At 38.7% G+C, this 20,648-nt stretch overlaps 5 protein-coding genes across 6 annotated transcripts; 1 reads left to right on the forward strand and 4 right to left on the reverse strand.

Annotated features, from left to right (window-relative positions):
* Positions 1-182: 182 nt before the first annotated feature.
* LOC124444205 lies at positions 183-6,654 on the reverse strand. The gene is made up of 6 exons (XM_046994792.1): positions 5,001-6,654; positions 4,841-4,927; positions 3,862-4,316; positions 3,339-3,453; positions 1,496-1,670; positions 183-1,218 (listed from the first exon to the last, which is right to left on the reverse strand). Exons 1-6 carry the CDS (start codon positions 6,445-6,447, stop codon positions 810-812), a joined length of 2,688 nt encoding a protein of 895 aa, XP_046850748.1. The 5' UTR covers positions 6,448-6,654; the 3' UTR covers positions 183-809.
* A 208-nt stretch (positions 6,655-6,862) lies between these two features.
* Positions 6,863-7,695, reverse strand: LOC124444206 (reactive oxygen species modulator 1-like). Its single transcript, XM_046994793.1, has 2 exons — positions 7,518-7,695; positions 6,863-7,351 (listed from the first exon to the last, which is right to left on the reverse strand). The coding sequence occupies exons 1-2, from the start codon at positions 7,628-7,630 to the stop codon at positions 7,243-7,245; spliced, it is 222 nt and encodes a 73-aa protein (XP_046850749.1). The 5' UTR covers positions 7,631-7,695; the 3' UTR covers positions 6,863-7,242.
* A 1,875-nt stretch (positions 7,696-9,570) lies between these two features.
* LOC124444430 (two pore potassium channel protein sup-9-like) lies at positions 9,571-12,828 on the forward strand. The gene is made up of 2 exons (XM_046995052.1): positions 9,571-10,260; positions 12,082-12,828. The coding sequence occupies exons 1-2, from the start codon at positions 9,933-9,935 to the stop codon at positions 12,660-12,662; spliced, it is 909 nt and encodes a 302-aa protein (XP_046851008.1). The 5' UTR covers positions 9,571-9,932; the 3' UTR covers positions 12,663-12,828.
* LOC124444431 (potassium channel subfamily K member 4-like) lies at positions 12,738-15,582 on the reverse strand. Its single transcript, XM_046995053.1, has 3 exons — positions 15,239-15,582; positions 13,380-13,697; positions 12,738-13,298 (listed from the first exon to the last, which is right to left on the reverse strand). The coding sequence occupies exons 1-3, from the start codon at positions 15,543-15,545 to the stop codon at positions 13,072-13,074; spliced, it is 852 nt and encodes a 283-aa protein (XP_046851009.1). The 5' UTR covers positions 15,546-15,582; the 3' UTR covers positions 12,738-13,071.
* Positions 15,390-20,646, reverse strand: LOC124444429. Of its 2 annotated transcripts, XR_006947954.1 has the most exons (13): positions 20,307-20,646; positions 20,024-20,185; positions 19,285-19,408; positions 18,944-19,023; positions 18,778-18,862; positions 18,067-18,210; positions 17,514-17,606; positions 17,401-17,454; positions 17,230-17,301; positions 17,059-17,127; positions 16,353-16,442; positions 16,103-16,252; positions 15,390-15,451 (listed from the first exon to the last, which is right to left on the reverse strand). XR_006947954.1 is itself a non-coding variant. In XM_046995051.1 (12 exons), exons 2-12 carry the CDS (start codon positions 20,137-20,139, stop codon positions 16,172-16,174), a joined length of 1,008 nt encoding a protein of 335 aa, XP_046851007.1. In that variant the 5' UTR covers positions 20,140-20,185; positions 20,307-20,646; the 3' UTR covers positions 15,670-16,171. The 2 variants fall into 2 exon arrangements, 1 of the variants encoding a protein (XP_046851007.1); XM_046995051.1 differs by lacking the exon at positions 15,390-15,451 and having other exon boundaries at positions 15,670-16,252.
* Positions 20,647-20,648: the final 2 nt, after the last annotated feature.

Here is a 20,648-nt window from a genome sequence, read left to right on the forward strand (position 1 = left end):
ACTGCTAGTACAGCTAATTTTATGGAACGTAACACAGACAATTTTATAATTATTGCCCAGAGCAAGTTTGACGTGGCGTATGGCGAAGGCCGAAAAGTTAATTAGCTTTCAAAAAGAACTGCTACAAAACAAGGCAAGGAAACTAAGATTGATTATACCTATAATGGACAATTGCAGAAAAATTATACGTAAAGAAATATTTATTAATTTGAAAAAGTGAACAAACTTGTGCTGAGGCACAATCCACTCACACATCAATATCCTACACTTACATCAATGTCCTTTATTATGTAAGGGCTCATTTTATTGATTATCACGTGATCTTTCTCATCGAAAGCATTTGGTTGGCTGTCATACGCGATGACGACACCTTACACTAACTGACAACGATAGGTCGAACTTTGGACAATTTAGCTGCAGATGGTGACAGCCGATGTTTTTTTCCAAAACACGAAATGTTCATAAAGACAAAGGCTGTACTAAATAACTATGTACCGCATGGCAATTAAACATTTAAAAGCGTTGTTTTAAGATTTTACCAAACTAACTCAAACTTAGATTAACTTGTTATTTTGATAAAACAAGCAGCACACTCACGAATTTCGACCCTTCAATCCGTCATTAAGACGAAAAGAAATGACTTAGAAACACAAGAGAAACACGATAGTGAGCACAATTATCCACAAGTAATTGTGACTGTATTTCGTTACATTTCACGAGTAAAAACCGTTCCAAAAAACCCACGGCATAGCCAAGGTTTTGGTTTTTGATCTGAGCAAGGAGAATAGTTAGTCTTGTAACATAATACATCATCGTTGTTGAGCTTGCTCTGAAGCTTTCAAACAGTCTGGGATTACGAGAGGGATTCTTCTTTTTCCATTTCGCAATCTCAAATTCAACCATTCATCTTTGTTGGGAAAAATCCGAGCCTCCAATGCATCCGGCTCATCATCATAACACGAAGTGCTTGATATTGCAGAACTGCCACTGACCGTACTCGCATGCACTATATTCTGCTTTCCATAGCCGTTACCAAGACTAAGCTTCTTTTTCGTTTTCGGTTGAATCATCAACAGACGTGCAGCCTCGTCAAGATGTCGGAAAATGTCAAGATTCGCGATACCTAACCGAGCTTCGTCACTCGGCTCGGATACTTTTGAGGTCAGCCACACTTTGACGTAATCAAAGTCAACCTTAAGTTGACATGCGCCAATGACACTAAAGATAAGCAGAAGACACTTGTGAGGTACCTGCAAACCAACTGCTATCATGGCCGTAGGAAACACGAGGAAAGGAGGCACAAGTTTAAAGCTAAAACCTGGGTCCCCACAGAGGCGCCATCTAGAAGAGGGGAGGGAGAATCCACGCTCTTACGGCCACGAGTGCCATACATTAAATGCCTTAACTCCAGCAAGTTTTTCTTGACACTATGAAACTTTTATTGCAGTTAAAAATCTCGCGCTAAACAACTTATACATGAAATAAATTCCATCACCTAAACTTTATCTGCTCCTTTAAAATGTGATCCCTCCACGATTTCATCATAGCGTTAGCCGTCTGAATCACGATCCAATCACATCGCGGCAGCTGTGAAAACTCCTCCACGATTGGCTGAAGTAAGTGATTGATGGCGTGCTCTACGTAAGAGCTTGGCTCGCTGGGCAAGCTTCCTGTTGTAGAGTAAAAAAAATGATTATTTAATGGCGTGGAAATTCTAAACCCGTTGTTCATGAAAGAGAGTCTTTAAAATTACAAAGAATGAGTGAATGGCGATTTAACTTAGGTAATTTTCTCTCTAGTTTAACTTAAATAGTTGATATCAAAGACATCTTGGAATGGTTTGGGTCATTATAAATATATTAATAGATAGAATAACTTTATTTAAGCACGCTGAAACCGACAACCGAAGCTGATTTCCGCAGGGTAGGGTATGAAAACACACACAGCAAAAAAATTGAAAGCTACTCACAAAATTTTAAGGGGAATATATAATTACAATGTCTGACAAACAAAATTATTTAAGTAAGCAAATAAAAGATAAAATGACTGGAAATATAAGAATTTCTTGTCGATCAACGGGAGTAGCGATTTTGTTTTGAAAGGAGGAAAGCATTTTCTGTCTCTAATTTCCTTAGGAATAGAATTCCAGTGGTACGCTCCCTCGTACACGAAACTTTTTTTAATGTTATTACTTATTTGCACACGGTCGTGGTAGACGAAGACTGTTTGAAATGTACCGAAGTTTGTAGTTTACCAAAACATTTTCATAAACCATGCAAAATGATCATGACTTTTGCTTTTCTTTATTTTCCTTACAGTTTCAAGTGGCTTTCATTCGTCGAATTCAAAATTATTGACTGTAATTTACCATACCCTAACAACTGCTGCTTAAATAACGATGACGAACGTAGAGGTTCTTTATTGAAGATATTCTTTGTCGATACACGAGAAAATTATTTTGCCAAATTTAGGTTCGTCGTATAATTATAAGGATAGTTTTCGAGGAACAGGATCTCACAATTGGTTCCGTTAATGGTGGGCGTGTATACTCTTGTGTTGCGTGTGAAAAACTTTGTCAAGGCAACAATACATTCAATATAGTTAATTATGCGAGACAATAAAAATCGTCATGTAAAAGAAATATGTAGCAATAAAAGACGAATATTATGTCATGTATTTATGACTCCGACAGTGAAACCATATGTGCAAACTTGTTAACTAGATTTGGTCGCATGAGCTTAAATACTCCCCCCCCCTGTACTGAGGCTTGCAATTATATAAAGCAGGTGGGAGAGTCTAAGCCCATTAGATGAAATCTAGTAAAAAAATTGCATTTATGGCCAAACGGTTATGAAGTGTATGCGTTTATAAAATGTCTAGAAAAATACACTCTTGAAAATGTTGTCAGAAAACTGGGAACTGGCGGCGTTCTGGGAACAACTTTTGTATAATTTTTATTGATATGAAAAAGCACACAATTTTAGCCGGACCAACATTTACAGGCTTTTTCTGTCCTCGATCAGTTTCTGGACCGATTTTTTATACACATGTCGCACTCACCCCTCCCCCCTTAAAACGCGCTCCCGACAGCTAACGGATAATTATACTGCGAGAAGCTTTCCAACGCTGTTAATTTACGCATTTAATAAAAACGACAAGTTTTTCTTAAAATAAACATGTTTCAACATCTCATGATGCCATCTTCAACATCTCAAGATGGCATCATGAGATATTGAAACATGTTTATTTAAAAAAAACTTGTCGTTTTTATTAAATGCGCAATATCAATAGTGCTTTTACGCAGTTGCTGTTAATTTAACTTTAAAAATAGTATTTACCGGAGTTTCTACTCTGTTTCCAAAAACGACCTTTCGGCATCATTTCTTTCCAAAAATCACTTGCAAGCTTCACATAGTTGCTCGTGAAACGCTCAATGCATTCCACGTGGATTATCTAAAACATCACGAGTAGATTTGTTATATAGAGTTTTACTTTCTTGAACACATCGAACTTTTCTACGACAATAATGTGTCCAGTCAAAACGTCCTCATCAGGTGGAAAAAAACGCTCCCAGGTCAAAACCTCCTCGTTTTCTGTGGTCAATTCGGTGGGGGTTAAGGGTTAAGGATTAAGGTTAAGATTAGGTGTTAGGTTAAGATTAGGAGTTAGGTTAAGATTAGGGGTCAGGCTAAGATTAGGAGTTCGGTTAAGATTAGGGGTTAGGTTAAGATTAGGAGTTCGGTTAAGATTAGGGGTTAGGTTTTGACAGGAGTGCGTTGTGACTTGAGCACATTTTGAGTCCTATTTGACAAAGGAGGTTTTGACTTCGAAATGTTTTGACAGGTAAGCTGATAACAATACCTCAAGATGATCAGCCTTTCTTTTCATTTCATCACAATATTGACGCATTAAAACACAACCCAGCGCATCGTCAACCCGTTCGCGATTCATCTCTTCCATCGCGCGCAGTATGGCATTCACATCCTTTATGACGATACGCATCTCGCAATGAGCGAGGAGAAAAAAGGAATGGAGAGACCAGTTGGCAAGATACTGTTTAACCTTAGTCGTGAACCAAAAGACGCAGTAGTCGAGAAAAGAACTAAACCTATCGACGACATCTTGTATGGTGATGGAGACACCGGTCGAAGATAGAGTGACTAAATTCGCCTTCCATGGCGTCGTAAAGAAACGTTGGTAAACAGAACAAACTTGAATCATCAGACGTGTTGTCCTAGTTGAAGGGACACCGTCAACGATGTCAGCCAATGCCTTGCATTTATCTTGTTGGCCAACTGCAATCAGCAGGCAATGCACTAAAAGAAATCGCACAACGTCGAGGGAGTGACTCAATGTCGTTAGGTTGTTCAGACTGTGATATTAGGGGATTGAGGCGGAGAATGCGTGAGTATGAGGTACAAGACCTCAAGGACGCATAGGTGCATTCCCTGTATAAAAAATGCTTACTTGTGGGAGAAAGCACCGAGAAAGTTTTATCGTTAAATGCAGCCTGCAATCAGAGGCGTAGCGAAGTCAATGTTTTCGAGCGGGTGTGGGCGTAAAATTTGCAGGCAAATAAGGCATAGCAGGGTCGTAGTTTGGGTGTATACTGTAGTAGGTGATTGTGTAGTTAAATTTTGTTGAAAATTACTGATAAAGGTACAATTTTCCAGACAGAACGATGATTGCTGGAGTCTGGCAACATCAGACTACCCCCCAATCTTGACGCCTCTGTCTGCTCTGTAGCTTTCTCTGCTGAATGACCACCCTCCCCCTGCCATAATCCATCTCTGGACATGCACTTCAGGAGCAAGCTGTGTGCATGAGAAAAAACACTTACATTGATCCAAAACTGAGAGCACCGAGGACAAATACAGTTGGCGACTCACATGCTGCATGGATTTAAGAAAAATATCTGGGAAGTCACCTTGAAGGATAGAAAGATGATAGTTGACACTCACTCTACATCAAAATCACAAGTATATCAGAAAATCACAAACCTGCGCTTTCAAGCTTTTCAATTTGATGTTTGATTTCCATTGTGGTGACTGTTGACCAACTAAAAACTGGACCTATTGTCTTGCTCACAAAATGCTGCCAAGTTAGGCCTTCCAATTCACTATAAAACTTGCTTGAAAATCTTAACCAAAGATCATTGTCATAAATGGAAATGAGACAGTGGATATTTTTCTCCTCTGACAACGAGGAATTATCAATATGAGGAAGAGCACATCCATCAAACAATATCTTCAAGGTCTGTCTACTTTGGCCAGCTTGATACATTAACTTTACAGAATAGTTTTCACAATTGTGCAATTGACTGTGTTGAAAACAGAACTCTCGCTCAGATTCTCTCTTAGTTGGACTTTCATTACAGGGGAGTGCATTTACTGATGCTGCATTCACTAACTGCTGAAGAAATTCTTTTTCTTTTTGTCCGTACTTTTTGATGATAGTTCGTAACCTTCCAAATCTTGTCCTTGCAGTTTTTTCATGCAGCTCATTCGTAGTTAACTGACCATCTGAATTCCAAGAGAATTCTTCTGTAGTAGATAAGAGATTGGGCTTTTCCAGAACCGCGACCTCTTGAACCAGATTCTCGTGGACTAATCTGGCTAACAGGTTTGATCTTTGCTCGCATATCACGGATAGAATTGTCACAAGATCTAATGTTGGCAAAAGATAATTTATAAGGCCGTACATGTTTTTCTTTTTGTACATGTACTTGGAATCCCTCAAATACTTTCTTTCAACAGATACCATGTCGTTGAAAATCTTGATAACCTGAAAAAATTTCGGCAAATCAACACTGCTAAGCAGTTGTTTAAAATTACTATTTGCCAGTAGCTGGAAACCAGTTACTGCTAATTTGTGCAAGTAGTGTATTATGCTCCTCAGCAAACAGAAGAACAAACCCTCTAACTTTTTGATTCGCAATTCAAGGACAGCAGTACGTCTAACTGGCAGCTTCAGTAGGTGTATTTTAGATTCCACATGAAGCCAGGAGAATATGTGTTTTTTGCCTTCTTCGAAAAGCTCGAGGTAGTGACCTACATCCAATAACATTGCCTGCGATATATCACAAGAATACACCGAGTTTAAGAGCAAGAACTCGCGTTCGACTTGATTTTCCAGTTTTTTTTTGAAAATCGTCAACGATGTCAATCGCTTCAGGAATTTTTGAACGAGTTTTAATTCCGTAGTTTCGAAGGAGCACTTTTGCAACTCGTGAATACGAGAACAATATGACGAAGACCGAGGGATATGAGCAAAACATGCTTGACTTTTCCTCGCAACGAAAAGTGGTATCTCAAGTTCTGACGGTCCATTTGATATCTTAGTCGAATTTATCGTACAGGAAGGTAACGTTGCAGTTCTACAATCATCGGTTTGTTCTTTGTTTATGTCAACTTGAACGAATGATGATGAATTTTCCGCCATTTTCATATAAAAGAGCACGCACTTCGAACCATGTAATTTCTTGCATGTTACTTCTTCTCGAACTTTGAAAACAAAAACTTACGAGATATATTTCTTGGATAAATCTACGAAGCAAAATTTGAAACATACACCGAAAATTTTGAAAATGGAATACACTAGAAATGTATTATGGTATTGGCATTGCATATTACTAAGCAACTAAATCAAACTCAAACTCTTCCCCCCCCCCCTTTTTTTTTCAATGAAAATATATACCAGGAAATACCAAGACTCCTTCTCTCATGGTTAAAACAGTTGAAGTATGAAGCTCAACTCTGACATTAGCATAGCCATCAATATTAATTGTATAACACTACCAAGCCATAGCAAAACAGAAGTATATTGAAATTTAAATGCTTCAGTGATAATCTTTTTCTCGTGATTCAGGATGATGCAACAAATCATTATTGATTGTAGTTAAAATACATCTAAACTTTGCTTGTCTCATATAAACAGTTGACAAAAATAATAGTTTTTCATGTAGTATTGACTCTATCAACCTAAAGTACGAGCCATTGATCCTTGCAGATATTACCGACAATAAATACAAAAATTCTTAGCATGTAGTCTTAATATCAATAATGCAAGAAGGGATTATTATTTCCTGAATTCAATTTCACCATAACATCAGGAACCTAGCATCTTTTTTGTCGATTACAAGATTTAGAAATGTATACGCATGGCATGATATATTTAATGTCCACTACTGTTTGAAATTTGAGCCAAGTTCTACAAACATATTGACGATTTTCCCCCTCTTTTTCAACATCTTATAGCAGTACCAACTGACATAAATACACCAAATGTACCACCACCTTGTACTATAGACTTACCAACCATACTGGTTAACTCGCGACCACGAAGACCTGCCCTAAAAAAAGCACAGAAATTCAGCTTGGAAATCAGTCAGAATTCTTGCTCAGACAACTTCTAGTTAATTTATAAGTATCTAGTTCATTACACATGACATATTCATGTCGTCCACGTGGTTATGGCGCACAAAAATTTGAAACAAATTTGCTTATAAACATATTAACCTTAGCGCGGCGTATGTGCCAAATAGCCCTGCAGCACTCATCCCGACGGCAAATCCTATCATGAAACCCATTTTAACTCGATCAAAACAGCTGGGTTGTTGTCGTCTTTGCATATTCTCATCAAATTTTTGGTCATTTAACCGAAGCTGGGTTGTAGATATAAATACACAGTCTTACATTGAGGGGTAATGGGGGTAAAACCGAGTTGACGGGGGACTGGCGATATTATTCAAAATGGCGGAAATTGTGGAAACTTTATTGAAATCTTGCCGAATTGTGTAAAATACTTCCACAGCGACAATGCTGGGTTGTTTTTTCTCGCTCCAATGTCAAATGTCTAAAAGAAAGTTCAAAATCAAAGCATAATTGTTTAGGCAGGCGTTTAAAAATTTTGAGTGACCCAAGAATAATGTAGCGAATGTAGCGACGACTGTGACGTTACCAATCGGCAAGTTTGGTGGTGCAACTGGTGGTGCTGGTGCAGTGGTGCTATGTAGAGGTTATCTTGAATTAGTCCCGCATAGCAAGATCCTCCACAAATGAGATCATTTTTGTCAAAGACAGATTTTCACAAACGCACATACTGTGATAGTCTTTCGTGTATTGTGAATTTGTGTTGTATCTAGTGCACTGGTGGCAAATAAACACGAGGCTCGTCCCTTTCAGAGAAAGAAACATATGTCTTGATGACAATCATGACATCACGTTAACAACTGTACATACAGATACAGTCGTGCAACCATGTGACCAGTCGCAAGTTTAGTCGTGCTATGTACATTGTTAACAGCAATAGATTTCTCAAGAAAGCATTGATTGCAGTGTTTGCTGTGCGCGCGGGGAAAATTTTCCCCACGCACTTTTCTGTTTGTACGCATAATTTATATTGAATACATACCAAAGTTCAAATTTTTTCATTTACAATTGAGGAAAAAGTAAAGTTCTCTATGCTTATAACTTAGGACGTTTAGTTATTGGGAAATTTTCTAACTCCATGCTAACTGGTCAGTAGTCACCGGTTCGCGTGATCTGACTGTTTATGTGCGACGTCCGCGCATCAGTCCACGTTCGAGTTGTCTTCCCTGCAGTGCTGTAGAACTAAATTTGTCAGGGGGGCTCTCTTGACTAAGCTGAAGCCATGAAATTATGAAAATTACCCATTTCAAAGGTAGAAGGGGGCTCTTCCCCCAAGCCCCCCCCCCCTCCCTCCCACTTCTACACCACTGCTTCCCTGTGCACCTTGCAAACTCTGAAATCTGGATTAATGCTAATGAATTGACACCGCACGACCAAACCTACAGCATATATCTCGCGTCACTCGAGCCTTTTAACGCCTAAACAGTTGCGAATTCATGTAGGATTTTTTCATGTTTGATTTTCAGGTAAAAACAAAACCTTGAGTTATGGCTTTCAGTCTGTGAAAGTGTTCTGATTATTCTTCGGAAGTTTAAAAAAGAAAGAGTAAAACTGTGAAACAATGTACGGTACGACGACACAGACGGTCTCTCTCTTACTTTTTCTATCTCAAATTAAATGTGAAACCACTAAAAAATGGCTGGAGCCCAAAAGGCTAATGGACTTTCATCGAAATGAAATCACGAAGCGAACGTGACGAGAAATTATTCACTAAATGACCAATGAATTTCTAAGGTATGGAAAAAATTTCCCACTTTATTTGCTCTAGCAATTACAACGAATAAATTACTAATGACAAAACCGACATGCTGAGTGCTTCATGATCATGACAAATCTGTTCTCTCTCCTAAGTCGGAAGAATGCTACCTCCTAGCGTGGTGGTATAATTAATTACATCCCACTTATGATAAAGCGACTCATTCTCTGTGCAGCTGAATATACTCGTCGCTTATGTATTCATGAGAGATGCAACACCGTCTTATTTGGACAAGAGATGTGAAAATGCGATAATGAAATTTCTCGCTTGGCAACCTCGTTCCTTGCCATTACCCTATGCTCAAGCGAGATATTTTCACAGTCTGCCAACGCATGCCATATAATTTCGCACGTGTTTTTCTAAGACATCGGTTGATAGCAAACCGAAGGTCGAATATCGTCAGCTTCGTTGTGATGAGACTCGTAAAAATCGAGCAAGTGTAAATAGAGGCCCCGAACAATGTCTAGGACACCCTTAATGAAACCATTGTCATTGAAATTTGATGGGCATGACGTCATAAATTACATGCTGTACAAAATCGTTTTAAAGGCTCAACGAAACCCACACTATACGCGGCAATACAAAAAGCGAGTAGGTTCTCTCCCAGTAGGACAAGTGTATACTTGAATAGCACTTATGCTACATTTGATTAACTAGCAAAAAGGAGAGAAAAATTGTGTCCAAAATCGCAATGTGAGTGTTGGGCTTGCTCGAATCTGCTCGTTATTGTAACTTTGAAATCAAGAATGGGTATTTTTTTCATCGAGTTTTTTCGCTCGCTGAAGAAACCGACCAAGTACATGCTTGGTCGTACTATGCTGTTTTTCGTTTACTTAGTCTTCGGAGCATTTGTGTTCCAAGCGATCGAGTCAGGTGCGGAGATGGGCCGAAAGGAGCATCTCGATTCCGTTGTGGAACAGGTAGTAAATAAATACGGTATGAGTGAGCAAGATTTGACGTTGCTCGTTGATGAGGTGGAAAGAGCAGTGGACGGAGGTTACTTGAAAGCAGATTATGATAGATGGAATTTCGCGGGATCTTTGCTATTCACTAGCACAGTCGTAACTACGATTGGTATGTTTTTCTATCTGAATAAATGAACATATATTTGATAGATAAATGATAATTTCATTGTAGATCTGAGTTTAACTTTTCGGCGTTAATGATTTTAACACCGCGTCTTTAACACCTCAAAAAAAAACGAACTTCGTCTTTTGTTTTACTCTTAACGCCACGGACCATGACAAAATCTAACGTTACAACTGCCATGTAAATTATTAGTTTATGTCGCAACGAAGTGAAACGTATTAGTAATTATGTCTCGAAGATGAATAAGATCGGATAGAAATGAAAGGCAGCTGATGTCTACAGAGGGTGCGCATAATCATTAGTTAAAATCGTGTGGGCTGTTGCTTTCATCTAAAATTGAAATCAGTACATGCGTTGTGCTAATGTAAAGAGCGTCAAGTGAAGCCGTCAAAGTCGTTTTGAAATGTTAGATGCGAAGAAAAAATGATTACTTACCTAAGGTAAACTGTGCCCATGTTTCATTACGTTAAACAAGAGTTATACTACACGATGTTCTTTGGAGTAAAAATCATCTCTGATATAAGTTGAAATTTCCCATTGAGCATTTTCGTCATTAACTTTTTTACATATACGCCGATTTTTATTTCAACAATTTATTAATTGAAAATGAGTCATTTACACATATTTGAATACTAATGACATTCACAATGCAAGCTGCGCATATAAAAATCTTGATGTTTATTATTGTATGCGGGAGGAGCTCGGCTTACGTTGTCCTGCCCACACGCTGTGTTTGAAAATCACAGGAATAGAATTAGTGTGTCCCGAAATGCAATAAATCTAAGTTGTCAGCTCACAAGGCCTTAGTGTGCAAGGATAATTTTACCATTTTACCTTTTCTGCATTTCTTTTTTTGCTCCGTGAATCCGACATAAGATTTTTGTCTGCGAAGGTTTTGCTTCGTGGGAAACATTAGCACACACCGAAGTCAGAGTTTTATTGCGAATATTTGACAAGGGGACTCTAAACTATGACATCACCACTGCCAGAGCCCAAAAACTTGCCATAAATTTAAGAAGAGAGCCAATCAATTACACTAGAATAAAATCTAAACTTTCCAAATTTTAATCTCAACTTAAGTGGCAGAAGTAAAAGATTGAGTGGCAGTAAGACTGTTTTTCATCTCTAAAAGAGTTGATTTGTACAAATCCTATTCCAACAGCAAAAATTTGTAATTCTCAAGCCAACCGTCACAAGGCTATTTATAAAAGAAGTAAGTTTTCACCATGTCAATTGAAGGCAACAAACGAACACCTTACTCGAGAGCTAAGATTAATTTACGAGTCAAAGAGCATACGCTCGACTCGTAAAAGTATTCGTTACGAAATGCTGTAGGGTTTTAAACTTCTACTATCGTCATGGAAACCGAGTTTCTCTGTCGGCTATAGCACATCTGAATAGTTGCTTTCTATTCTTACCGAAACATTTAACATTTTTCTTAAAGTATTCAAGTGGTGTGTATGAGTTTGTAAGAGGGGAGGGGGGAAAGTCTCGGACGATCCAATGAGGGAATCGCATTGAACTAAAATACATGGAAGCTGTAATAGAAAAGCCTAATAATTTTTTGAAGCTAAATCTTACACCCAGCCACGCGAGATTACACCCAGACACGCGTGTGCACTCAATTTTCACTCCGCGAGAGAATCTCCAAACACTACACACGCGTGTCTGGGGTAAAATCTTGCGTGTCTGGGTGTAATCTCGCGAGTCTGGGTGTAAGATTTGGCTTCAACTATTTGCTTTAGGTAGCGCTCCATGTATTTTAATTAGTTCAATGGGCATTCCGTAATCCTTGTTTATTCTTAGGTTACGGTCACATGACTCCCATCACCACTTGGGGTCGCGCATTTAGTATCATCTATGCCCTATTTGGAATACCCATAGCGGGCCTCATGTTGAAATCCATTGGCGAAAAGTTAACGGAGACCATCCCGAATGTACTGACGTGCGTGGAAAGACGTTTGCTTGGGAGAGAAGAGGCAGAGCACATTCAGATGAAGTCAACAATTACGGTGTTCGTTATCATGGCTTTCCTTCTGCTAACTCTAGGAACATTTGCGCATGCTTATGAAGGTTGGTCATACTTCGAAGGAATTTATTTTGCGTTCGTCACCCTGTCGACCATAGGTTTTGGTGATTTTGTGCCTTCACATCCGGCCGACCCGAGCAAACACAATGGCCTTCATACCATTCTCTTTACTATTCTAACCTTCATTTACATCACCGTCGGTTTGGCAGTCGTTTCCAGTGCCCTGTTGTCGATCAGCAGACTTTTTGAGTGCAAGGATCACGATGAGTTTATGAAAGTTCCTTGCTCGGAGTTGGACGATAGTTTAATCCTGAGCGAAAGCGAGGGGAAAACGGTAAAGACCTCGGAAAGCCAATAGAAAGAACAACGACGTGCACTTTTAAAGAATAGAAAGTTTTCGTGAATGAAAATGATGTATATAAAATAACTGAGATTATTCTCTTAAAATGTATTTTTGTTTGAACGAGAGAATTATTATATTATATGATGATTTTCCTCAACTCAGAAGGAAAAATATAACAAAACGCCGGAGAGCGTGTCCACAATTCTTCATTCTTCATTTATTAAAAATCTTGAGCGGATTCGTCATATCATCCGTTCGTTCTTCCCTGTTCCATCATCAAGTCTTTCATGAAACAGACAGCAATGGGTTGGTAAAAGATTCTACTCTGAAGTGAAAAGTTCAAAGCATACGAACGAGACAAAAAAACGGCAGATGACGAAAGAGTAACGAATGATGACGATGAGTTTGTATTTGAAATAGTGATTCACTCCAAGTCCTTAATGATTCCTATTTCGTTTGAGCTCACTGGATGAAAGCCGAATAATGTCGGATCTTCCATCGCAGTCCTTATCGATAACATCATGCTAGACACAACAGCAAGTCCTATGGTGAAGTACAATAGCGTCAGCATAGTAAAGACAATCACGTGTACAGCATACCCGGCCGTGTCCTCTCCCGGACAGGGGTGAAGCGGTACCAGGTCTCCGAATCCTTAAACGAGAAAAAATGTGCGTTGTCATTGCAAAATCATCAAACCACAGATTGAAATGACGGAATGAAGCAAACTCTTACCGATAGTACTTAATGTAACAAAACCAAAATATATCCCATCAAAAAACGACCATTTTTCGGTATAGTGGGCAACTATTGCGATAAAAAGAATCATAGCTAAAGCCATAAGACTTGTAACCATTGCTGACTTAAGATCCACTTTGCTCGGTTCACGTAGTAGGAACTGCCTCTCAAACAACGAGATTGCCGAGGACACCCCGGACGATATCATGTATCCGAGACGAGCCAGCAACATCCACGTCAGCGGTATGCCGATTAAGGCGTAAAATATGCAAAATACACGTCCACCATTTGTCGTCGGAGCCAGATGACCATAACCTGCCAGGAAAAATAATAGATTTAACGATTAACGATCTGCGCTCAAAAAGATCGAAATCTTACTCTTTGTATCTATGTTCATCATCATCGTTACTGTCGTAACGAACACAGCGTAGATAAAAATGAAGTTAAAAAAATACTTATCATGCAGCAATAGTTTTTGAAAACAACAAAAAGACAAATGAAACAAAATCGCTTCACATTAGGCAATTTATAAATCGTCCAGTCTGCAGGAATTCGGAAAAACTTGTCGGCCAGACTCGTCTAATCTTATCTGATGAACGTAATGAAATTTTTTTCAAATGAACAGAGAATGAAGTTTTGAGTTCATAATCTTGTACTTATCTACTGATGATTTTAAACGACGAAATACTCGCAGAACACTAGATAATACGAACTTTACACCGTGTTCTCAAAGCATGCTCACATTTACCGAGAGTGTAAATCGCGCTGCCCATAAAAAATGCCAAACTCATTTCCCTATGAATGGCAAGATTCTTGAAGAAATATTACAAATCAAGCAATCAACGATACGAAAATACCGTCCTCTATAAAGTGTGAGGTAGTTTTGAAGCCTCCCTCAGCTGTAAGTGTAAGTAAGCTTTCGGAATACGGGCGCTCGTGAACGGGAATTTTATGAAAATTCTCATTATAATACGGAGGCAGAGATAGCTGAAACGATTTTCACCGTATCAAACGACCAGACTGTCACGTTCTCAGAGAAAAAATTATTAAAAGGCAGCTGTTTTTAGACTTGATATTGCACAACAAAGCAAGGAATTAAAAATTGACACAACCGTTACATATGTAAGTGTAAACATCACCAAAATCATGCATTTTTCTGCATAAGTCACACGATCTAATACAGAAGGGGATGCAGAAGGGTACGCAGAATTCTGTGGTCCGTGTGAATGACGTCACGTAGCTGCCATGTTTTCACTGAGTGTAGTGATTTGATAAAAAATTCACATTAATTCCAATGAGCGTTCTTATCGTGCCTCTCGCATGCAATCTAGTTTATCAATTTTAAAAAATTAAAAAATTTAAAAGAAGATGACCTTATGTCTGTATCATCTTTAGAATGTATAACCTGGCGTTGGTTTTTACTTTGCTGGCGCCTTCTCTCGAGCTTCGCTTCGTTTCGATCAAATTACAATAAAATGGCCAAACACGACACGACAGCAACGACAACAAGCTCATTGTTCATTTGATAATCTCGGACTAAATATCGAATGCTCGTCAAGATTCTCAATGCAAGCGAAACTCAATTTTTTAGTTTAAAAAGACTGGAATAACAGGAAAGATTAGATAGGGTTAAAGAATGCTCGTTCACAGAGTAAGTATTTAACGATAACAAGTGACAATGAAAAAGTAATTGAAAATCAAAAATGACTAATGAGATTGCAGTTTATGCCAGTTCTCTATATTTTATAGAGCAGTCTAATCTTGACTACTCTGTTTGTATAAATGCCAGTTATACATCTTTATGACCATATATATATATAGATTAATGACTTGTTCAATTTACACAAGCCACTCACCGATAGTTGTAACGACAGTTCCAGAGAAGAACAACGCACCGATAAAGTTCCATCTGTTTACCCATTCATCGGAGAATCCCTGGTCAGCTATCGCTTGTACAAGCTGAACGAATCGTCTCAGATCCTCGTTGCTCACGTTATACCTCCGCTGCAAATCATCTCGGGAATTGAGCAGGAGCTGTCTTTCCCTCGTCTCGTTCTCGATCTCCAAAGCTTGAAAAACAAGTGCACCAAATATCAGGTAACAAAAGAACACGACGAGCTGTACAATCATACTCGAAGACGGCGCCTGCCCGCTGCTCTTCATCTTCACGTAAGACACAATGGCGAGAAAATTGACATTAAGTACGAGCACAAAGAACCATCTGTCTCTTTATCAGAGAAGAAGAAAACTTTTTGTGGGCGTGTGCTCATTCGCCGTTAAAGGAGTGAAAAAAAAAACCGTCAACATGTTTCACACAACACACTATTACACAAAACAACACTTGTCTCGATCCTACTTCTTTGTAAATCTAACTGTATTTATTTAAAACCATCAAAAAAGTACCGAACCGAAGGCAGCTGCTCAGCAAAGCGCGTGTGTTATTTTCTCGTTAGCCCGCGCAGGTGCAACTGCGAATAACTGTGGGAGTAGGTGCCATTGCGCATGTGCCATAGACCCGTTCCACGAATAATTGGTCATTTGTGAATGGAAATTTCAAAGCGAGGGAGTGAAGCGCAATCAAATACAAACAGTGTGTGATAAAGACATATAACCATTTGAGCTTATCGCTTCCGTGGACACGAGATCATTCTTAAAAATAATCGGAATCCGGAAAAGAGATAAGTCAATAATTACGTCCAGGTCAAACTGGCTTTACATACCGAATTTCAGAGCTCAGTCCTAATTCGTTACCAGTCTACGCGAACTTTCCAGCGATAAAACACGATTATTCAGATCACAGTAACCATGGAAACGATGATGGAGATTGTCGTAAGGAAGGCGCAGGCAAAAAACAACAGAAAATAGCGATTCTAAAAGAAACCCATCGAAATTAAAAGTCAAGCGCGTTATTGCCAACACAAATATCGAAATTTGCACGACTTAAAGTGCTAAAATTTCCCTTTAACGAACCCAAGATCGGAAGATGTCATGGCATAACAGACACGTGATGTTGTAATAGGCTTTTTTCATTGGCAAACATTTTCCCACGTGACTTCTGATCTAAAGTAAAAAGAACTCTGTGGAGAAAAGCGCACCGGTCGTACGACGAGCAAGAAGTCGGGACCGAAAATAGTTTGAAGCTTATTTTTTTTTACTTTACAGTTTACAGTTATGAGACGTAGAGAATACGGAGACCGCAGGAAATAGATAATTGGGGATGCCGGTGGATAGTATTCATACATGCATGTTTTACTTAGGTATTTACTATTCAAATCAATTGAGATTACGGATTATAACATGCGAGTGTTTGAATACGACCCTCCCCTCCCCTACCGCAATCATCAATCTTCTTCAGTCTCCGAGATAATACGTTCATTCCTGACCACCTGAAAGCGACAGATGGCTTACAATCAATAAACTGAACGAGTTACTTCAATGAGCAGCACAGTAGACAGCAGTGATAATCAGCCCACAAGTTTCAGTCCTTGCGTGTAAATTTCAAGATGTTATCATCACTTGTTTCTTTATGAATGCCTATGAAGACCTTGTATAGCAACACTGAACAAGTGCTTGGATAGGTCAACGACATGAAACAATAAAGTTGAAACTTTGAAGTTGTTACTTATTTGAACACCATGGTGTCCCTCATGGACACTCTTGTTGTTCTATAGTGTACCTTGAAAACACCCTCGTTGATAAACGACTTCAGTGATTCGATAGTTTGGACGGCGAGACCGTTGGAAGCCTTGCATAAAAAGGTAAAAGGGTCGACTTTAATTTGTCGTGTACTACATACTCAGGTAAGAAACTACCTGTCATTAATTGCTACAAAGTAGGAGTCATTTACCTGAAGACCGACCTTTTTTGAAGTATTTGAAGTAATATCAAAATAAGTGTCTTTTATTTCTTTAATGCTTTTCTGGTCAATAAACACAGAAGTTATACGACAATGTTGTCTCCATTATGGAAAGACGAAAACGGCAAGAAAAAAAAACAATCCAAATTTTCAGCAACTCACGGAAATTTGAGCTCTGGATTCTTGGAATCTCTTGAAATCTTGCCGAAGTCGCTTCTAAATAGATTGAAATGGAAAGAGCTACGAAATTGTATTTTTCATGCAAGTGTTCTTACCAACAATATGGGAAAAATTTCAATATGAACGTTCCGGATTGCATTCCCATTTTTAACAGCCTTCTTTCGGTACGTTTTGAACGATTCTATAGTCTAAAACGGTACAAATTTATATTGTAATCGCATGCAGGTACAGTACAAGTATAAATACAATCAAATCTCTTGTAAGCGGACACTTTTGGGGTCACAATCTGCTCTGGTATCCACTTAAATAGTTGTACGAGTCGTTTCGGTTTTCTCATTCGTCTCTCGAACGCAAGCCGATAAAACAGAGGTCTTCACTTCAACATGACCGAAAAGACTCAATTGAGATTCAAACAACTACGACGTTTATATACGAACTAGTCTTTACAAGAATTGCGCGGTTATGAGAGGTTGTGAGAGGCGATATTTTAATGCCAGAATCAGTGTTTGCTTGCGGAAGGTGCCCACTTCGGAGAAATTTCCGTGAGTAGAGGTTCCACTTCCACTGCATCAACGGTAAATTCTCATAAACCAACAATACCCTTCGACTTCCGTGAATAAACTACGGATGTTGTCTGATGACTCCTACCTCATTCACCATAGAATCAATCTCGAGGCTTTCCAACATGAACCGTTTCCATTTCAAAAAAAGTCTTGCATATTTTTTATCGGCTTGGAAATCATGGAATGTGTCACCGACGAGAAACAGACGCTCAGCAAAATGTGGAAGTTTCTACATGAAACAGAGCAATAAAAAAAAAAGGCCATTTTCATCATGTGTGCGGAGGGTCGAAAAGAAAAAGTATCCACCCACTCCCATATAACATCATATGTACCCCACCCAAAAGTACCCCACCCATCCCATATAACATCATCGTCATATGTTCGTGGCCTGTCATTCTTAGAGGAATGCTATAGAAACGAAGGCTTACTTTTGAAGAATAAATGATGCAAAAATGCAATGTTTTTTTTACCGTCAACTATACGTTTAATCACGCAGTTAAAAGAAAATCAAAATTTATGAAAAAGCAAGCACATTGTTGACGTCATGCTATTGTCCTTCTGCAAGGTTACCAAAATCACTAATGCGATCGAAAAAAACAGGTGTTCTACGACAAAACATGGACATATCCTTCTACTGTCAGTAAAAATACATTGGATGAAAAAGTTTTTCAATTCTTTGTTGGCAGTCATTACATAACAGCTTTGTGACAAGCACAAACATAAAGTTGCGTGTATAATTTATCTGGTTTTTTAACGAACTCTAACTACCACAAAGACTGAAATCTTGTTCACTTACACGTAATTGACTAATACCAGAATTGATGTCCACTTTATCATCCAGATCCAACATCGTCCAGAGAGTGCCGTTCTCGGGACATTCGCTAAGGAAAGTGAAGACATTGTACTTCATGTTGCATGCAATGATGAATGTCGTTGTATTCCGATGTTAAATGATCTTTTACCTAAGTTTCTTGAATAATTGTATTGATTTTGTCCTGGGAAGCATTGTAGACTTTGGTAACACACTTGAAATATCGAAGATCTAGAGAAGTGTCATCGATGATGCAATATAACATCAAATATGAAAAAAACCCAGATAACTTTGTCGTTTCCGAAGACCAGCCTGACCACACATGCAATTTTTTTAACAGATTTAGTCGAATGAGCTTAAACACTCGCCCCCCCCCCGTTTTGAATTTTGCAACTATATAAAGCAGGTGGAAGCATCCAAGCATAACACAGCGAATCCAGTAAAAAATTTGCATCTATGGACACAGTGCTTTTAACTGGTAAAAATTCATACCCTGTCAATATTTTCATGATGAGAGGTGACGTCACACACAAGAGACATGTTGGATGCCAGGAGGAATGTTATTCCTGCGCATGCGTTGAGAATGACGATGATAAGCAGTTGTGCGATCACTGAACTAAAGGTAAATGTTGGTTACAGTATCAATGGTGGCAAAGGGGAACATATAAACTGACAAGGTCAAGGACGTAGGAACTGGGGGAGCAACGGGGGATAGAGGAAACTTAGCCTTCAGGAAAATTTCAGGACAAATGTTTGAATGTAAGCAAAGTTACCCTTTTATCTTTGGCAAGCTACAAAATTTACAAGCCGTGCGGAATATTGAAGGGATAATGTAAACATAAGAATAACTAATTAAGATAAGATTCAGATCAACATTCCGGAAGATCTGGATCTTCAAAATTCCCTCTTCGTGATTTGCCACCTGCTTCCCTCCCACATTGAAGACGTTTTTACGTCCCTAGACAACGTGCAATATGGGACTTGATGAGGGAATGTACGGGGGCTGATAGGGGGTAAAGGATGATAGTAAGGAGTAATAAGAAGGCTGATAAGAGAAGACATATCAAGGTGCTAAGGGTAATATGGGAATATTGGTTGATTTGTCGTAAAGATCGTTAAGAGATTAGTTCACTGTTTAACGTAATGTTAATAAAAAATGCTATAAGGATATAGAGGTCTGGTGAGGGTGACAAAGGGATTATGCAGGGGTAGTAATGGGTTAAAAAAAAACCTTAAAAAAAGTTTCCGAGACAACGACGAATACCATTTTGTCAATTTTTCCACAATAGGTCGTCGACGAAACAAATTTTGCGTTTGCTTTACTGCGACACTTGTCATCGTTGCCATTGACGTGAACAGAACGACGAGAGCAACAATCAAAGTTCCCCACCACCTCAACATGAAATTATAGACATGAAATTAGGATTAAACTTATGGAATTATGTTTACAAATGGAATTATGAAATTCTTGTCGCAGACACTGTGTATGTCAGTAAATATACACATCTACCCACCTTCCTGTTTCATAACGGCCAAGATGACTATCTTTACCCAACGTGATGTGAACTTTTTTTCTCAAAGGAGTCAAGTACTTTTCAAACAGCTAAAACGATTGAGTGATAAAGTCAAATGCGTCACTGCCCGCCGGTGGCAACCTACGAAAAGATGTCCCAAATTGTATGTAGTAAACCCTTGGAGGATCTGAGGTGCCTCAAAATTAATTACCGCAGCGCAATTTGGAATATATTTAAATTTCTAAGCAATTAAGAGACAAGTTAATTGGTAAAATTATGATCTTTACAAATTCAAAACCAATAGCGTTTTTCTGAAAGTACTTTGATTTTAAAATTAAGCAG

This window comes from Xenia sp. Carnegie-2017, unplaced genomic scaffold (assembly GCF_021976095.1).
Source record: "Xenia sp. Carnegie-2017 unplaced genomic scaffold, XeniaSp_v1 HiC_scaffold_21, whole genome shotgun sequence".
In the NCBI taxonomy this organism is placed as follows: Eukaryota; Metazoa; Cnidaria; class Anthozoa; order Malacalcyonacea; family Xeniidae; genus Xenia; species Xenia sp. Carnegie-2017.